Source organism: Abrus precatorius, unplaced genomic scaffold (genome assembly GCF_003935025.1).
Source record: "Abrus precatorius isolate BTA unplaced genomic scaffold, Abrus_2018 Scaffold11, whole genome shotgun sequence".
In the NCBI taxonomy this organism is placed as follows: Eukaryota; Viridiplantae; Streptophyta; class Magnoliopsida; order Fabales; family Fabaceae; genus Abrus; species Abrus precatorius.
In genome coordinates, this window is record NW_020874303.1 from 7,470,498 (window position 1) to 7,487,021 (window position 16,524).

At 24.6% G+C, this 16,524-nt stretch overlaps 1 protein-coding gene across 3 annotated transcripts; it reads right to left on the reverse strand.

The window, feature by feature from the left end:
• Positions 1-11,500: 11,500 nt before the first annotated feature.
• LOC113855016 lies at positions 11,501-13,555 on the reverse strand. Of its 3 annotated transcripts, none has more exons than XM_027486432.1 (3): positions 13,497-13,555; positions 13,199-13,460; positions 11,501-12,215 (listed from the first exon to the last, which is right to left on the reverse strand). In XM_027486432.1, the coding sequence occupies exons 2-3, from the start codon at positions 13,403-13,405 to the stop codon at positions 11,694-11,696; spliced, it is 729 nt and encodes a 242-aa protein (XP_027342233.1). In that variant the 5' UTR covers positions 13,406-13,460; positions 13,497-13,555; the 3' UTR covers positions 11,501-11,693. The 3 variants fall into 3 exon arrangements, with proteins under 3 accessions (XP_027342233.1, XP_027342235.1, XP_027342234.1); XM_027486434.1 differs by lacking the exon at positions 13,497-13,555 and having other exon boundaries at positions 11,525-11,869; positions 11,942-12,215; positions 13,199-13,471; XM_027486433.1 differs by lacking the exon at positions 13,497-13,555 and having other exon boundaries at positions 11,525-11,871; positions 11,926-12,215; positions 13,199-13,471.
• Positions 13,556-16,524: the final 2,969 nt, after the last annotated feature.

The window sequence follows — 16,524 nt, forward strand, 5'->3', positions numbered from 1 at the left end:
CTAATAGCTATCTATCAAAAACAAAATAAAATAAAGAATATACAAGTATTAAAATAAAAATACTCAATGAAAAATTTGTTAACAAAAGTGTTTGAATTTTATTTTAAACATTTAAAATAAAAATTATTAAAACTGATACTTGTTATATTTTATGTTTTTAATATGATAAATTTTTTATATAATAAAAATTTTCTAATTAGTATCTTAAGGGGAAAAAAAAGAAAAAACTTAACTTCTGTCAGTGTTTGTAAAATGGGTATTACGTAAGACATACACAGCAATGACAGCATCTGCTATTGTGTGAAGCTATGTATGTATAACCCTTAATTGGTAGTAGGTGGGAAAATAAACTCCAAGTTAATTGTTTCACATTAATTGTATGTTAGGTATGCATGTATTGCTCTTTTCTTTCCTATTCTTCTCATTTGCCATAGTCATAAAGCATTGAATAGACCGCATTGATATCAGTTGAATTCAAGCAACCAATTCTTATAGTAAATTAATTCTTCTATAAAATATATGCCTTTAGTATATTATTTTTTTCATATTCTCTAAAACTAAATAATTAAATATTTTTATATTTGCTACCCCAAAATTATATTTATTCTGTAATGCAACCATGTACGTAATTTGGAAGAGAACTCTGTTCACAAGTTTTTGTCAATTTATATGTACTTCATATAATAAACAAGTTTGTGTATAACTTGGTCCCGTGCAATAATTAGAGTGGTGTAGGAATAATTAAATAAGTTTAGTTTTTTATTTGTAATAACTGATTATATTTTAATAGGTTTGTAATGAAAATAAAATTGTCCATTTATAGTTATATAATTAATGTACATCATTAATGTAATATCCCGTGAGCATAAATTTATAGTATTTATCTTAATAGGTTGATTTTGTCTAATTTGTAAGAACTTATTCTGTTTGAATATTTTTTAATGAAAATAAAATTGTTAATTTTATTATTTTATATTTATACATTAACTGTACCAAACACTAGTAACGTATATTAATTTCTTTCATACAATAAAATTGTCCATTAATAGTTATATATATTTATTTGTCGATTGTAAAATTAATGTGTATCATTAATGCATCATCCCGTTATCATAAATTTATAATATTTTATCTTAATAGGCTGAGGTTATGTTTGATTAAGTAGTTAAATCCTATTTATATAAACTGCTGTATATCACCTTTGAAATTATTTTTACACATTCTTGAATACTTGAAAAAGTAGTGGTAAACATTGCAAAAATATAAAGTATAAAATCACACAAATTTACATATAATCATAACAAATCATGAGGAAAGAGAATAAAATTTGTTTATCAGTATGATTAGGCCACAACACTTTCTTAGAACTTTATAGTGTATGTTTTGTACTCATTATAATTTTTCATAATAAAAATCCTGTTTTTTTTTATATTTTTCGTATTTTATTCTCAATTTCTTATTTTCATCTCTTTTTTCATAGATTGCACTTTAATTCTACCACGTATGTTAATTGAGTGACCGCATGTTTGAATTCATGCAACTGTCTATGCTATCTTTTTTTCTCTTTTGAAAGAGTATGATATCTTCTGTGGATCAAAATCTTGTTTAAAATTATATAAGATAATATTCTTAAACCCCAAAACAAATATAAAAATATATTATTTAAATTCAGATAAATCATTTTTATTTGATCTAAAACACATGTATCATCTTGTTTGTTAAAATGAAAAGTTTCTTAAGTTATAATCACATTGTATTTTAACAATGTATTTTTTATATAATTAAGGGATGTTTTACCTATTTTGCTTGAAAAATATAAAGAAAAAAGTTTGATGCGTATTCTTGAAAAATTGTCATTTACATAATTGAAATACGCATTTCAACTAAAATTTGTGAGATTATAAGATTCTATTTTCAACAAATTTTGTATGAAATCAAGAATAAAAAATAGTTGATTTTAGTCAAAAGGATATTTTCTCTGCAAGTTTTTATAAGGATGATCAAGAAAATACGTTAAAAATGTCAAAATAAATTTAGAGTTGTTATCAACTGTTATTATTAGCTGAAGATTAAGGCATGTGACAAAAATCGTAAACAATAAGCAATATCAGTTATACATTACATGTTTTTAGGTGGTTGTAATTTAAGTTCACGTGTAGTAAGCATTTAGATTAAACATCCATAAATAGAATCTCATTTTACTGTTTAAGAGTTACAACTTTTTGCATAAACACGTATATTCAAATGTCTGTACGACCCTGCTATCAAGAGATCAACAATTCTCTGTGTTTATCATTATTGAGGTTGCACGTTTACATTTTGTATTCATTTTACTGTAATTTCTCTTCTACTTATTTTGTTTTAATTCTTGCCTTTCTTCCGATCATCAATTTAAGAACACACTTGAATAACTCGTAAGGAAAATCTAAAATTCAATCTCCAAATTGCTTAGTTAAATTTATTTGTTTATTGAAAAAAATTCAATTCACTGTAAACACATCCACTAAAGACAATCTTATTTGAATAGGATAGGACCATTTCAGACAACAAAACTCTCACTCTGAGTATTGAGTTGGATAGAATCACTATAAACAACAAAACTCTTCTTCCAAGTATTTAACATAAATACATCTATTGAAATTCAAACTCAAGATAGTAGTTTAAGCTGAAATAACATCTGCCACTTGATTAATGTGATTGGATTAATCTATCATTTTATTAACATAGTAAGAACATTATGTTAAAATTTAAAAATTAAAATCAAACTATATTTTCAAAAAAAATTTAAATTTAAATTTAATTTATTTAAGAAAACATATTTTTAATTGAATATAATATAGAAATATTCAAAATTTAAATCATAGTATTTAAATAATATATATATATATATATATATATATATATATATATATATATCAAGAGATAACATTTGTTAATACTTAGCGTCAAACTCACACGTTCACACAATTTAATAACTTTATTATTGCATAGTTAAATTTTATAAAATCATTAAAAAATAAAATTATCAAATACTACATTGTATTACTTTATTTTAATAGATGATATATTTTTAAAATATAAATAAATATTTAAATTATACAAAATTTAATATATATGATAAAAAGATAATATAAGATAATTTAACAAATTAATTTATTTTATATTTTATAAAAAATTTATTAAGTGGTATAAATGTTTAAGAATAACACTTTGTGTCAATAAATCTTTAAGACTTTATTTGAGAGTTTAGAAGGAAATGAAAGAAAAATGTCTGAAGGAGGAAGGAGGGGAGGAAAAGAAAGGGGGAAGGGAGTAAACGGTTCTCTTGTTTGGATGTTGAATATTGAGAGGGGATGGTGATGGAATGTTTAATTATATAAATAATATTATTATATTATATATTTTTTATTTATATTTTTTTATGTTTACAAAAAGTTAAAAATAAATATTTTCTTTCTCAAAAAGTTAATAATTTTAAAATTAATATCATATATATATATATATATATATTTATTGTAAAATTATATATCAGTTTTTGAAATAATATAACCTCTACTAAAAATAATTACATGACTTAATATTAAAAAAATTATTTATTTAAATGGTCTTATTTATATAGTGAAAACACTATTAAAAAAAGCAAGAACTCAAATTTGTATTATAAAAATAAATTGAGTTAGATTATAAATACAAAATAAATATAAATGCTTGTTGTAAAAAAAGTTATATAACTTAATTAACGTAAAAGATAATTATATCTTAAAATATTTTAATTTAAAAGTAAGGACTCAAAAGATGTGGTATAAAAAGAATTTATTGATAAATTTGATAACTTGATTATTGAGCATTCTCATGGATCAGACGAGGCTAATCATTTATTTAGTCAAGGACTAGAATTCTTTCAATCCAATATTGTTGTTGAGTCGGTAGTACAAGAAAGAATTAATATTAGAGGTGCACTTTACAAGACGAGGAGACAGAAACATAATTCTAACTCCAAATTACAGACTTAATCTAAATATATGAAAAATAATTATGTAAAAGGATCAAAGCTTAGACCAAATGCTTAAAAAATATATTTTGATAGTTGCTTACAACAAAGCCTTTAAAAAGAGCCTTTAAAAAAATTGATTATAAATTAAATTAATGATCTATTGACATGTATTGTTATTTTCCTTCAGAGTTATAACAAATTAGAATATTCTTGTACTCGAAATATCTTTAATAAAATATTAACGTTTAAAAAAATTCTTAGAAACAATTCAAGAATCAACTTACGATATATGATTAAATTATATAAATCTCTTTAACCCTTAGTAAAAAAAAAATTGATACCTGGAAAAGAAAATAATAACCCCACACTTTTTTTTCTTATTGAATTTAATGTAACATTAGAAAAAATAAAGTTTATTTTAGGTTGCGTGTCCCGATTGAAAATAGTCCATTTCGAGTTTTATATTCCATCAAGTCGCATAAAAAATATCTTTTGATTTAAGTAACAGAATAAAAATTTAATTCTGATTTAAATCTAAATTTTATATTTAAATAGATTAAATTAATATAAAAAATAAAAAAAATTAATTTAAACTTTGACATTTAAAGTTTAAATGATATATATTTCAATAAACTTAATTAAATCGGCTTAATTGGACCGATCTTCCTTACTAGCTCTATTTTCAACCATTACCTACGAGGTCTATCAACTAAAATTGGTCAAACATGACTCCATACATTAAACATTAATTTGATTTAGACAACTTGTGCTCCAAGTGATCTTTTATATTTTGAGTTCATAGATACTGCGTGCACACCCTATCTCAACTAATACACCTTTTTATCTACCTATTAATTATATTTATTATTAAATAATTATAAATAAAGTTCTCTGTAGGAATATAAAATTACATGAAATTAAGAACAATTGTGTTAATGGCACTATTTTTTTTATAACAAATCATTCAAATGGGTAATGTATAATGGCTTTCCATAATTTTTTATTTTATTTCCACGTATGTTATACATGGATATGAAAATACATAATATATCCATGCATTATAAAACTTGTATTCTGTATAAAATAATAAAGTTCACTGTAATTCTTTCTCATATATAATGTATTCTGGGATATTTTTAGGGATAAATAAATAATTAATATATGAAATTAATTCTTATAAGTCAGTCAATTTGATTCTTAAAACTATAAAAACTTATATTAATTTTAAAATATCAAACATAAGTTATTTTAATTTCTGTTGAGATTAAAATGTGGGACATTTAATAATTGCAAGAAATAAAATGACATCCATGTAGTTTCAAAAATTAAATTAATCAATGTCTAATTTAGATAGTAATTTAATGTATTATTAATTTTTAGGAGCGTTAAACGCACCTAAAATGCTAATGTTATTAATGGATGAGGTATATATGTTGATGTATTTGGGTCCCCTATTGCGATGGGGAAGAAGCTATAAATGATGTAGACGCTATACTGCATTTGAATGAATATTTTACCTTAGAACTTTGATATTGCAGTCATATTCCAAACCTTAACGATGGATTAATTTGGAGAAATAGGGATACACATTTCTTCTTTCTTTTTATGGTAAAAAGAAAAAAGAGGACTAGCAGTTAAGCATGAAGAGAGAGGGCATTGCTCTGTTGAAGCAAGACATGAGAAAGCAAGTATATTTACATTGAAAAATACTAGTACGTTTTAGTTGATTAATTAATGGGGCAAGTAAAGGGGGTGATATATCTGCGGCTCCACAGATTTCAGAGAATAAACATCAAAGTCATACGAGAAGTTAGGTGAGCAACTTTAAAGAGTATGATAAAAATTAAATTGGCCATTTAATGTTTGTTAGGTCTATTAATGAATTGGTCTAGTAACTGGCCTTAATTAGCTTCATGCAGCAGTAGCATCCATTAAACACATCATTTTGACAAAGTGTAGGTGGATGCTCTTTTCAAACATTTAAAGGACACAACAACATTTTGTACATCACTTTCCATTTAAATAAACCATTTTTTTAATATATCCTCAAATCCTTGAATCTTATAATCTATGGTACGAGTACCTCACCTCTTATATGGTAGAGCAGTAAAAGGGGTGAAATTTGAAGAGAGCTAGAAAAAGATAAAATGAAACATGGATGGAAGGTCCAAGTCATAATCCGAGATTAGTGGGTCTTTAACAGTATTCATAATGGGTGCTTGTAAATGGTTACCACCGGCAGCACAACTTGTTGGTTCTATAACAAATTGGGGAAGACCTATTTATTGTAAGAGGGACTGAGTGAGAGGGCAACCATAGTGTACATTTATTTTTCCTAACCTGAATTTGTTTAAGATTTCTATCAAGTGTGTGTTACTCATGGCCATGATGATGGGCTACAAATTATTATTATTGGACAGTATAGTAGTTGAACCATCAATGTAAGTTCATGCTTAAAAGGGGGTGTGTGAGAAATTTTACAAGAAAATGCGAATTAGAGAAAAAGGGTATTGAAGAATAAAAAGGTGGATCAATGAGTGTGAATGATTTGGAACTAAAGTGACTGCTGTATTATGATACCAACTCAAACCTTGAACATGTTAACTTAGAAAATGGGAAGGGGCGAGTTAAAACTAACAGATTTGACTTTGAAAAGCCTAGCCCAAGGAGTTGATTTATGCTCCAGGTTAATAATAATATATATATTTTTTCATTGTTCCCGCAATTATTGGTGGACAATTGAAAACGACTTGTCTTCAAGTGCTTATCTGAATTCTTTAAAAACAGTACTGCAAACCCACCGCATACATTATATATACACCTATCATCCTATATACATCACTTTTAACCATGAGAAACAAATAAATTATCTTAATCAAGAAATTCAAAATAAAAATATGTAAGAATGTATACATTTGTTAATCTTGTAATGCATTCTAATATAATTTATTTTTTTTAGTTGCTTAATTAATATTTTTAGAAGACTTAAGTTGAGTTTGAGTCCTCTCCAGTTATTAGATGAATGCAGTATGTGAGGCCTACAAAATACATTTTTTTTTCTTCTTTTTTACTACACCCATTCATGACTAGAAAGAAAATTTTCCCTTGAAATTATGCATTATGAGTGTATAGAAAATGATAGATGTGTGTGATGATATTTTTAATTGAATTTTGTACTTTTTTAGTTGTAACTGATATTCTAACTTGTAAAGAAATGTTTAAAAATGAATTGAGATAGATGAAAGTCAAAAATATTTATTTGTAATAGAAATAGAGTTTAGAAAAGTTTATTACTTTTAAAACATCTTAAATTATTTTCTTTTAAGGCGAATCTCCTGAACAAGTGAGTACTGGCTTCTATGCATCTAAAATGAGGAAAGAAAGAATGGGAAAAAGAGGGGGGGACAAGATGAAAAGGGTTCTTGGATTGGACAGTGAACTATGGTACATGACAATGCTGAGAGTCAATGAAGTGTACCATCCAGTGCTTTGTTATTGCCTCTATCTCCATCCTCTAGTTTTTGATAAGCCACCAGAATATCTGGTACAGAGGGATTAAGCATCCATATGCAAGTCAGTATTCACAAAGGACCAAAACAAGATCCATTGATATGACAAAATCTAGGTAAATGAATGAGCTGTAACGTTATATATATATATATATACTGCTCTTTTGTTAAAATAAATAATGTCTTTCTTCCCTAGAATATGTCATTCAAAAACAATATTTGCACGCAGCGACGGTTAAAGAGTTTTTAGGGCTTAAAAGTAAATTTAAAAATAAGACTTTTTTTTATTAATAAAATAATTTATTATTATTAATTAAGAATTATGGTTAATTAAATATTATTTGTAATATCAATAAAAATTTAATAATTAAATTAAATATTTGAATTAAATTTTTTTTAATTTTTAAAAATATATTAAAACTAAAAATAAATAAATTTGAGGACTAAAGTCCTTGCCATACTTGTCTGGACCTTAGGTCGCTCTTGTTTGCACGTGACAAATATTTTTTGATATATTTCTTTAAAAAAATTTAAGTCATAGTCTATTTCCTTTATTTTTGGTGTTTGAAATAGAGTAAAAGAGCTTAAAACTTTGCATTAGAGTACATATGATGTGTTTGGGATTCCATATGTAGGTAGACACAAGCTTCACTGATTATTTTCTTTCTTAGCAGTATCATAAGTAGACCCCGAAGCCAAAAGTTCAAGGATAACAAAACAGACTTGGTTTTAAGTTAAATAGATAATAAATAATTAATAGTTAAGAAGTATTGTAGGTATTATATATGTGGGTATTATTTAAACAAACATTACTTTATTATTGAAATGCTATAAATTAAAGTATGAAAACAAATGTTTAAAATTTTACTTTTAATTTTAAAAATCTTATAAATAAGTTTAATTAATAGAATATCATCTTATTGATGATTTGTAAATATCTTGTTACATCTAATGTTAATTCAAATAATAATCATAATTAAAATAATTAAGAAAAGTAGAAGTATGCTTTAATTGGATAATTAATTAATAAAGAAAAATATTTATTTAATTTGTGTAAAAATCAATAATATATATACCACATATCTAGGTAGACGCATGTAAGCAACACATAAAGGTTATTCAATTTTAAAAGTTAGAACTTATTAATATACTAGTAAGATTGAAAATAAGTCAAATTGCTTGTTGGAGTCTATGACCTAACTTACATCAAACCTAACTCTTCTAAAACAATCAGATTTAAACCTATATTAATTTTTTTTAAGCTTAACTGTTTAGTCTATTTAAATAAATAATAATAATAATAATCATCATCATTTATTATTAATTCAATTTTAACAAATACAAGTATGTTAAATATTCATAAGAAGAGCTTTGTCATTCACAATTATTCTTTCTGACTCAAACATGATCCAAACCAACTAATAGTAATAATAATTTAATATTTTTTATTTAAATAGTTAAGTATGTTAATTTACTAACTTGTTTAAAGATAACCTTTTTATATTTATTCAAAAAAATTTATACCAAAGTAAGCTTTTAAATTAACTTATAAGTTACACACTAAAATTTTAAAAAAGTTAAATAAAAACATACAAAATTACTCATATAAGATAAATAGCTTAAGCTCAAACCATAAATTTTAAAGTTGACTCAAGTCTTTCAAATCTTAGCTCAAATCCGCCTATTTCTACTCCTATATTCAAATAAATATTCTATACAATGCATGCAATATTTCTTAAGAAAAGATTCAAAATATAAATTAATATACACGTAACATTCATTTAGGATAGAGGGATAAATTTAAAAAAAATTAATATTTAAAATATAACTAAGAAGATTTAAAATGAATAAAAAATATAAAATGAAAAACTAAAGTGATTAAATTAAGATTTAAGAAAAGCAAAAAAAAAATTATATGCAAAATAAAAAATTAATAAATAATTTCATAATTTAAAAATAAAAAATATATCATATATAGAACTCAAATTTAAATACAATACAGAACCTGATAAATGAATGTATTAATTAAATTTTATTAGTAAATACTTAAAAAGTCTAAAAATTATTAACTAACGGCACCAAGTCATTGACCATTAACACCTACTCCCTTCTTTTTTTATTATTCAAGTGCATGTACAATAATTAAGAAAAATTATATCTTAACTAAAACACTGTTTTCTGAATTCCAACTATTTTATTTATATTTTAAAATTTTCACAAACTCATTTTTCAAAGGTTAAAAAATAAAATAATAAATGAAATATTTAATTATAGCAGTTAATTAGTTGAAGTTATTGTCTCTAGGAGTATTAAATAGTAATTAAAAATGAATTATTCTTAGATTTGAAAACAACAAAAGTTTAATTTTGAAAAATGAGTGAAAATTAAAAGAATTATACTATAATCTTTTATTTATCTTTTTAATAATTTTCTTACTACTTTAAGAAATAAACATAATTTTTTATATTTATCATCTTAAATTGACAAAAAGTAATTTTAATTTTAAATAATTAAAAATATTTATAAGAATGGAGGATAAGAATATTTATAGTTATCTAAATGAAATGAAAAATGAACGAAAGATGATTAAAAAAGGAGTTTCATTATAATATCTTTCTACATATATTTGTAATAATTTTTTAAAATTTATAATAAAAAATTAAATAAAAATATATTTATTATCTTCAAAATTAAAAAAATATTTAATAATATTTTATTTGATAATTAATTTTTTAAAATACATAAAGTTTGAGAATTAGAAATATTTTAAAAATAGTCATTTAAGGACCAATTTATCACTACTTTTTCTAGAATCAAATCAATGTTTCAAAATGGTATTTATTACTTAATTAAAAGTGAGATTTATAAACGGTATGCCTTTTTTAATTGATTAAGTAAGTAATAAATGTTATTTGAATTTCTCAATATGGACTCAACGAAGCCCTTATGGGTTTAATCCATTCATCTCTTGACAATTGTCAATGAATAGAAATTATGCTAACTGAGCGTCACATAAGATTATACTCACTGTTCATATTCTGACATTTTAGCTTAATTAATGATAGGGTCCACCGCTAAGTCACATTTTTATCATTTTTATTTTTTTTAAATCAAGATATTAGGACAGAGATTATAAAATTATGTACACACAATTAAAAATATACTCTATAGCAATTTTTCTAACACATTTTTATTATTAATTAAAATTTATCAAACATACTGTAAATTATGTTAAGATTGTATTAATTTGATTATTTGACAATATATTCTTCTCCAACTAGTGGATTCAAAGTAATTTTAGAAAAATATCATATAATAACACAAGCAAGTATCTTTCAAATATTATTAAAATAAAAATAATAATAAACAATAAAGGCAAAGTATTTATTACCTTAAAATATAAATAATTTAATATAATCCTTTTAATATATTAGAGAGTACTTAATTAAAAATATTAAATACTTCTTAATGTTATTAAATTATTTATTTATAAAAAATTAAATAGCATTTAAAGTATCAAAAAGAAAAAACCGCCACGTTTAATAAATGGAAATATTTAATGCAAGATATTAAATTTAAATGTTAACCGATATCTTGCTCGATACCGACACCGTAGCGTTTATTCCAAAGATGTGAAAAAATTATTCAATTTTTAAAGCATTTCAACACTGTTTAGCTAAAGCAACGCATTAATATATTAAGTCAGGAAAAATAAAAAGAAAAAAGAAAACTTGCCCTTAATAAAGTATTACCATAAATTTTGATTTAAACAGTATAAAAAATAATTAAAGTATATATGTTGATCAGATGCATATAAATGACAATAATGGCTACTTTTGAATCCAACTATCCATCCATATTTAGTAAAACTTAGTACATTCAATTAATGCAAATTTAAATCGAAATATCATTATTATTTTTTAAATAACTAAAAATAATTTTGCAGATGAAACAATAAGAAGTGGAGAAAGATAGAGGGAAAAACAAGTGCAGAAATTTCAGAATTTTCTATTAGCTTTCCTAGTAAAAAGGCAGAATTTTAATATACATAAACCCTGGCCAATATCGCTTAACAAATGATCCTATCCTTAAATACCCTAAATTTATCTATCATTCCATTTACAAAAACGTGAAAAAAATAATAACAAATTATATTAAAAATGGAGGCAATTACTAATTACCCTCATAACTTAAATTGATATATTGAGGTCAATCCTAGGTTTCTTCATAGATGGAAGAGGAACAACAGAGTTACACCTAGGACACTTAGGATTGTTCTTCATGATCAACACATATGATAAACAACCAGGGCACCCTGCAGCCATTGGTGATGAAATCTTCTCTTCACTTTCTTCTTCTTGGGTTTCTCTCATTGATGATGAGGAAGAGGAATAAGAGGGTGAAGATGCTGAAAGTGGTGACTTCAAGAATGATGTGCGCTTTCTAATTGGCTCTTTCTCTGCCCTCTCAAGTGCTGACTTCACCTTGTCAAGAGTGCATACACTTTGGTAATTGCTTGATGGTAATGAAGATGAAACCAGCTTCAGGTCAAGGCTTGTTTCATCAAAAAGGTTCAATAGCACATTCGGTGATGGAGATGATGGGAAATTTAGGTCCTGAAGTTTTTGTCCTCCTGGCTTCACATTATTTTTGTTTTCAGCCATAGGTGGTGTGCCTAATGTGTTGCACCTTTGGATATACACTTTCCCTGACTGCAACCATTATCAAATTTCAACAACATAAAAAATCACTATTACATATCCATCAAAATTATACCAAAAAACAAATAAACTTTTCCTATGATCTAAAAGTTTCAATTGATTATATCTTTTAAAAATATATTAAAGTAAATACGAATCTATGCTCCTTAAAAAGTAAATTCAAATATGCTCCAAGTAACATAAGATGAATTGTTTGAATGTGTCTGTATATAGTAAATTTGTATTGAAGTTAAAAAAATTATATAAGATAAGAAGCAAAGTAAATTAATTGAAAGGGATATCACAGAATGAAATTTGTTAAGAAGGGCATGATGCCATGGGAGAGAACCTCAGATATGACATCATAGAAGCGGTGTATTATTTGCTTAGATATCAGAAATCAGAAGCCTTTAAAATCGGCTTTATGAGACATAAATACAAAGGTACAAAGGAACGAAAATTGAGTAATTGCAGGCCTGCTGTTACATTAAAAGGCAAAAGTTTAAACTCGCCAAAAAAGAAAATAAAAATAATATGATAAAAATATAGATTTTAGCTTCTTTTTTTTTATTCTTAATAACAACTCCCTTATCCCCAAGTTTCTCAGCAACCAATTGCAAGACCACGAAAACAAACCACTAAACCTCCAAATCAACCATTCAATAAAACACATAAATCTATTTTCGTTAAGATAAATCATCAAAATGAAAAAAAAAAACCAGTAAAATAATTTTACACCACCAACCTCGACCAGAAAAAAAAACAGAACAAAAAAAAAAAAACTTAAAAAAATGAAACAAAATAAAATGATTCATTCCATCTTTAGTTTTTCATTGAAAAAACACAGATAAAAAAATAATCGCGACACCAACGAAGAGAATTTCTGATTCTTAAGATTAGAGTTTTCCCAGTAGAATTTTTCCAAAGAAGAAAAAAAATTGAATTTTTATTTTCCTGGGAAACAAACGGAAAACACCCAGAAAAATTTAACAAACCTGAAGGTCGAGGCGCTTCTCCCAGCCACTGGGCACCTGCAAATCGAGGTCCAATTCCTGCGATTCAATTGATGACCCACCAAGCAAATCCCTTGTAATCAGAGCCGTTGATTTCTCACCATGCGATTCATTTGCCACCGTTCGATGCTGCTCCTCCTTGTAGCCACCACCCATAACCCGAATCAGAGAGCTAACCTCAGCAGCCATTGCTGTGTGTTATCAAAAAGCTTTTGGAGAGAGAAACAAGAGAGAGAGAGAGAGAGAGAGAGAGAGAGAGAGAGAGAGAGAGAGAGGGAGAAAGATGAGAGACCAAATGGGTGTGTTCCTTCATGTGTGTGACTGTGAGAGATTTATATATGCCAATAAAGATAGATGATGGTACGTTACAGTAAAATTAAAAGACAAAAGAGAGAAGAGAAAAAAAATAATAAAAAAATAAAAAAATTGAAAGAAAGATGTGTCATTGAATTTAATTAAATTCCATTAAATACACTTTTCTGGTTTTGTTATCGTGGTTTTGAAATTTAAAATGAATTTGATTAAAATTTGATTAATTGTTTCATTTAATGTAGAGGGGTATTAATTAATGGGTAGTGGAGGAGTGGGAAGAGAATTCAAGAAAAGGGTGGCATGTAAGTAATGGGAGCATTTAATGCAGGGAATAGTAGTAGACAAATCTTGGTGCCTTAATCCGGTAATATTTTTATTAATTTAAACCATTTATTTATCTTCTTTCGATTTTCGGGTAATATAATTATCACGAGAATTAAAGAATGGCCATAATGACATAATGTTTTTTGTATTTATTCTATAATTAATTTTCTTTATTTTTATTTTTTCAAAATGGGTCTCTAACTTTTAATGGTTTGAAGCTCATAAATGAACTTTGGACCCTGCGGATGCATGACGTTAGATTTGTATTATCAACCTCTCAATAAATTTTGGTAGAATACAGCTTTGACACGTAAGAGATCAAGGAAACCATACTTGGGCACCAGGCTCCACCAATTGTTTGCTCCTCTTCTTGTTTCATGTTAATTCTCACCCTAATCAAAAGCACCATACAATCACCATTATTATACTACATCTCCATCTTTTGGTGTTTCTATGTTGCTCGCTTTTTTGTTAAATCAGATTGTAAGCGTTTGATGTTCGTAACTCATATATGTTAAGACATGAGATATGTGGACAAAAGTTATCTAGATACGTACGATTCTTACATTCAATATAGTATCTTAGATATCTAACTATGTGTTATATGTAACATTATTTGCTTCGATTTACAAATCTTATATACCTAATTTTAAACTTCCATAAGAAAAATTTACAATTCTCTATGTATACTAATAAATAACATTACACCAAAAAAAGATGTACACAATAATATTAATAATTATTATGGTATGTAATTACAAATTTCCAGTAAGGCAATAGTCATAAATATTGTATACATACTTTACAAAAGATAATAACAACAATAAGATATTAATACTAATTAAATTAATATTAGTTCTTGTGATTAATATGTGCATAACTTTAATTTTATTAATTTTGAAATTAATGAGAGTAAATTCAGTAAATTGAGTGAGAAAATGAAAGACATTGATGAATGATAAATTCGATAATTCATCAAAATAATAAAATCTCATAAGAAATTTAAGATTCATTTTAAATTGAAAAGGCATCACGCGTCTAACTAAATATGGCATCTCATTTATTTTTATATATATGAAAAAAAAACATTTAATATTTTTTAAATTACTTTCTCTGTTTAGAATTCAAATATTTAATAGAATAATATTCTTGCAAATTATTAAAAATTAATGTATTAATAATTTCTATTTACTTAAAAATTTAGAAAATAATTTAGTCCTCTAAATTTGGTGTGTGTTAAGATTTTTTGAAAACTTTATTTATTTTTAAATTTTTCCTGATTTAGATAATTGTTTGTGTTTGGACTAGATATTAGTTTATAATAAAGGTAATTAATAAATAAAATTATAAATATATGAGATTTGATTGATGATTACAAATTAATACTTAATTATTAAATATGTATAATAAAAAATAGAAAAAATAATTAGTTAAAATCAATTAATAAAACTAACGAAGGTTAGTTCGAATGATCAGCGCTCGGTATCGTTTAAATAAAATTTTGATTTCAAATTTTTATATATATAAAAAAATCTCTAATAATAGACTTATCTACTATATTTATGTGCGTGATCTAAATTAAACTAGATAAGAAATTAAAAAATAATAATAATTAATAACCAATTAAAAAAATTTAATCATAATTTATAAGTTTTGGTTGAAGATGATTTATTATGAAATACGTAAAACTTTTCATATAAAAAAATTGTCCAAATACTATTATTTAAAAAGTTTAGTTATATCAAAAGACGAAACAAAGTTCAAAGGAATTGAGTAAAAAAAAATGTAAAATTTAAAATAGACTTTGACTAAATTCAAAAAAATTAGAAGAAAAAATTTAAATTTACTTAATCATAAAAAACAAAATTATAATATAATATTTTATTTAAATTTATTATACATATTTTTCTTTTATATATATATATATATATATATATATTACTTTTCTTTGAAATTTTATTTAAAAAGTTAAAATTTATGTAACGCACAAAATAGTTATCTTTTTTGAATAATTTAAAAAAATCTTTACAAGTAGCAATATTTCTCATGCCTCATAGACAATAAATGTGAGAACCGCTTTTCAAATGGAATTCGAAATATGCTTTGTCACTATATGTGAGGATTAACTCCTTCCACTACAATAAGCTACAAAGGTTGCTTACTAATTATTGCAGTATGTTATATCAGTATATTTAAATTTAAACTAAACCCTAATTTTGAACTTTAAGGGTATTTTAGTTTTTAAAATTTTAAAAAATATTATATTAATTTTTAACTTTTATTTTTCTCAACATTTTTGTCTTTAAACCTAGTTATTGTTAATAAATAATAATAAAATACTAACATATCGAGTTAAGTGACATGTATAATTATTATATGATAAAAATGACATCATATATAATATAATATATGTTTTTTTTATTTTAATCTATATAAATTTACCTGTCTAGCATTTTAATTTTTAAAACTATCACCAATATATATTTTAGTCTCTAATTCTTAAAATATTTTCTCTATCTATTATTCTTTTTCTTTTTCTTTATTTTTAATCACCACAAATTACTTCATTGGCTACCATATGAATTTTTTTGTTGGCGACAAAATCACTACTTGCTAATATTGTTACCCACATCCTAATTAATGTTTTCTTTTAAATTCTAGATAATAATTTT

What these genes read in the sequence shown, in the direction of transcription:
- LOC113855016 (XM_027486432.1), bottom strand. Translation starts at nt 13,405, where the DNA reads ATGGCTGCTGAGGTTAGCTCTCTGATTCGGGTTATGGGTGGTGGCTAC. An exon ending in AGAAGCGCCTCGACCTTCAG is followed by an intron (nt 12,216 to 13,198) that starts GTTTGTTAAATT and finishes TAATGGTTGCAG; the next exon opens with TCAGGGAAAGTGTATATCCA.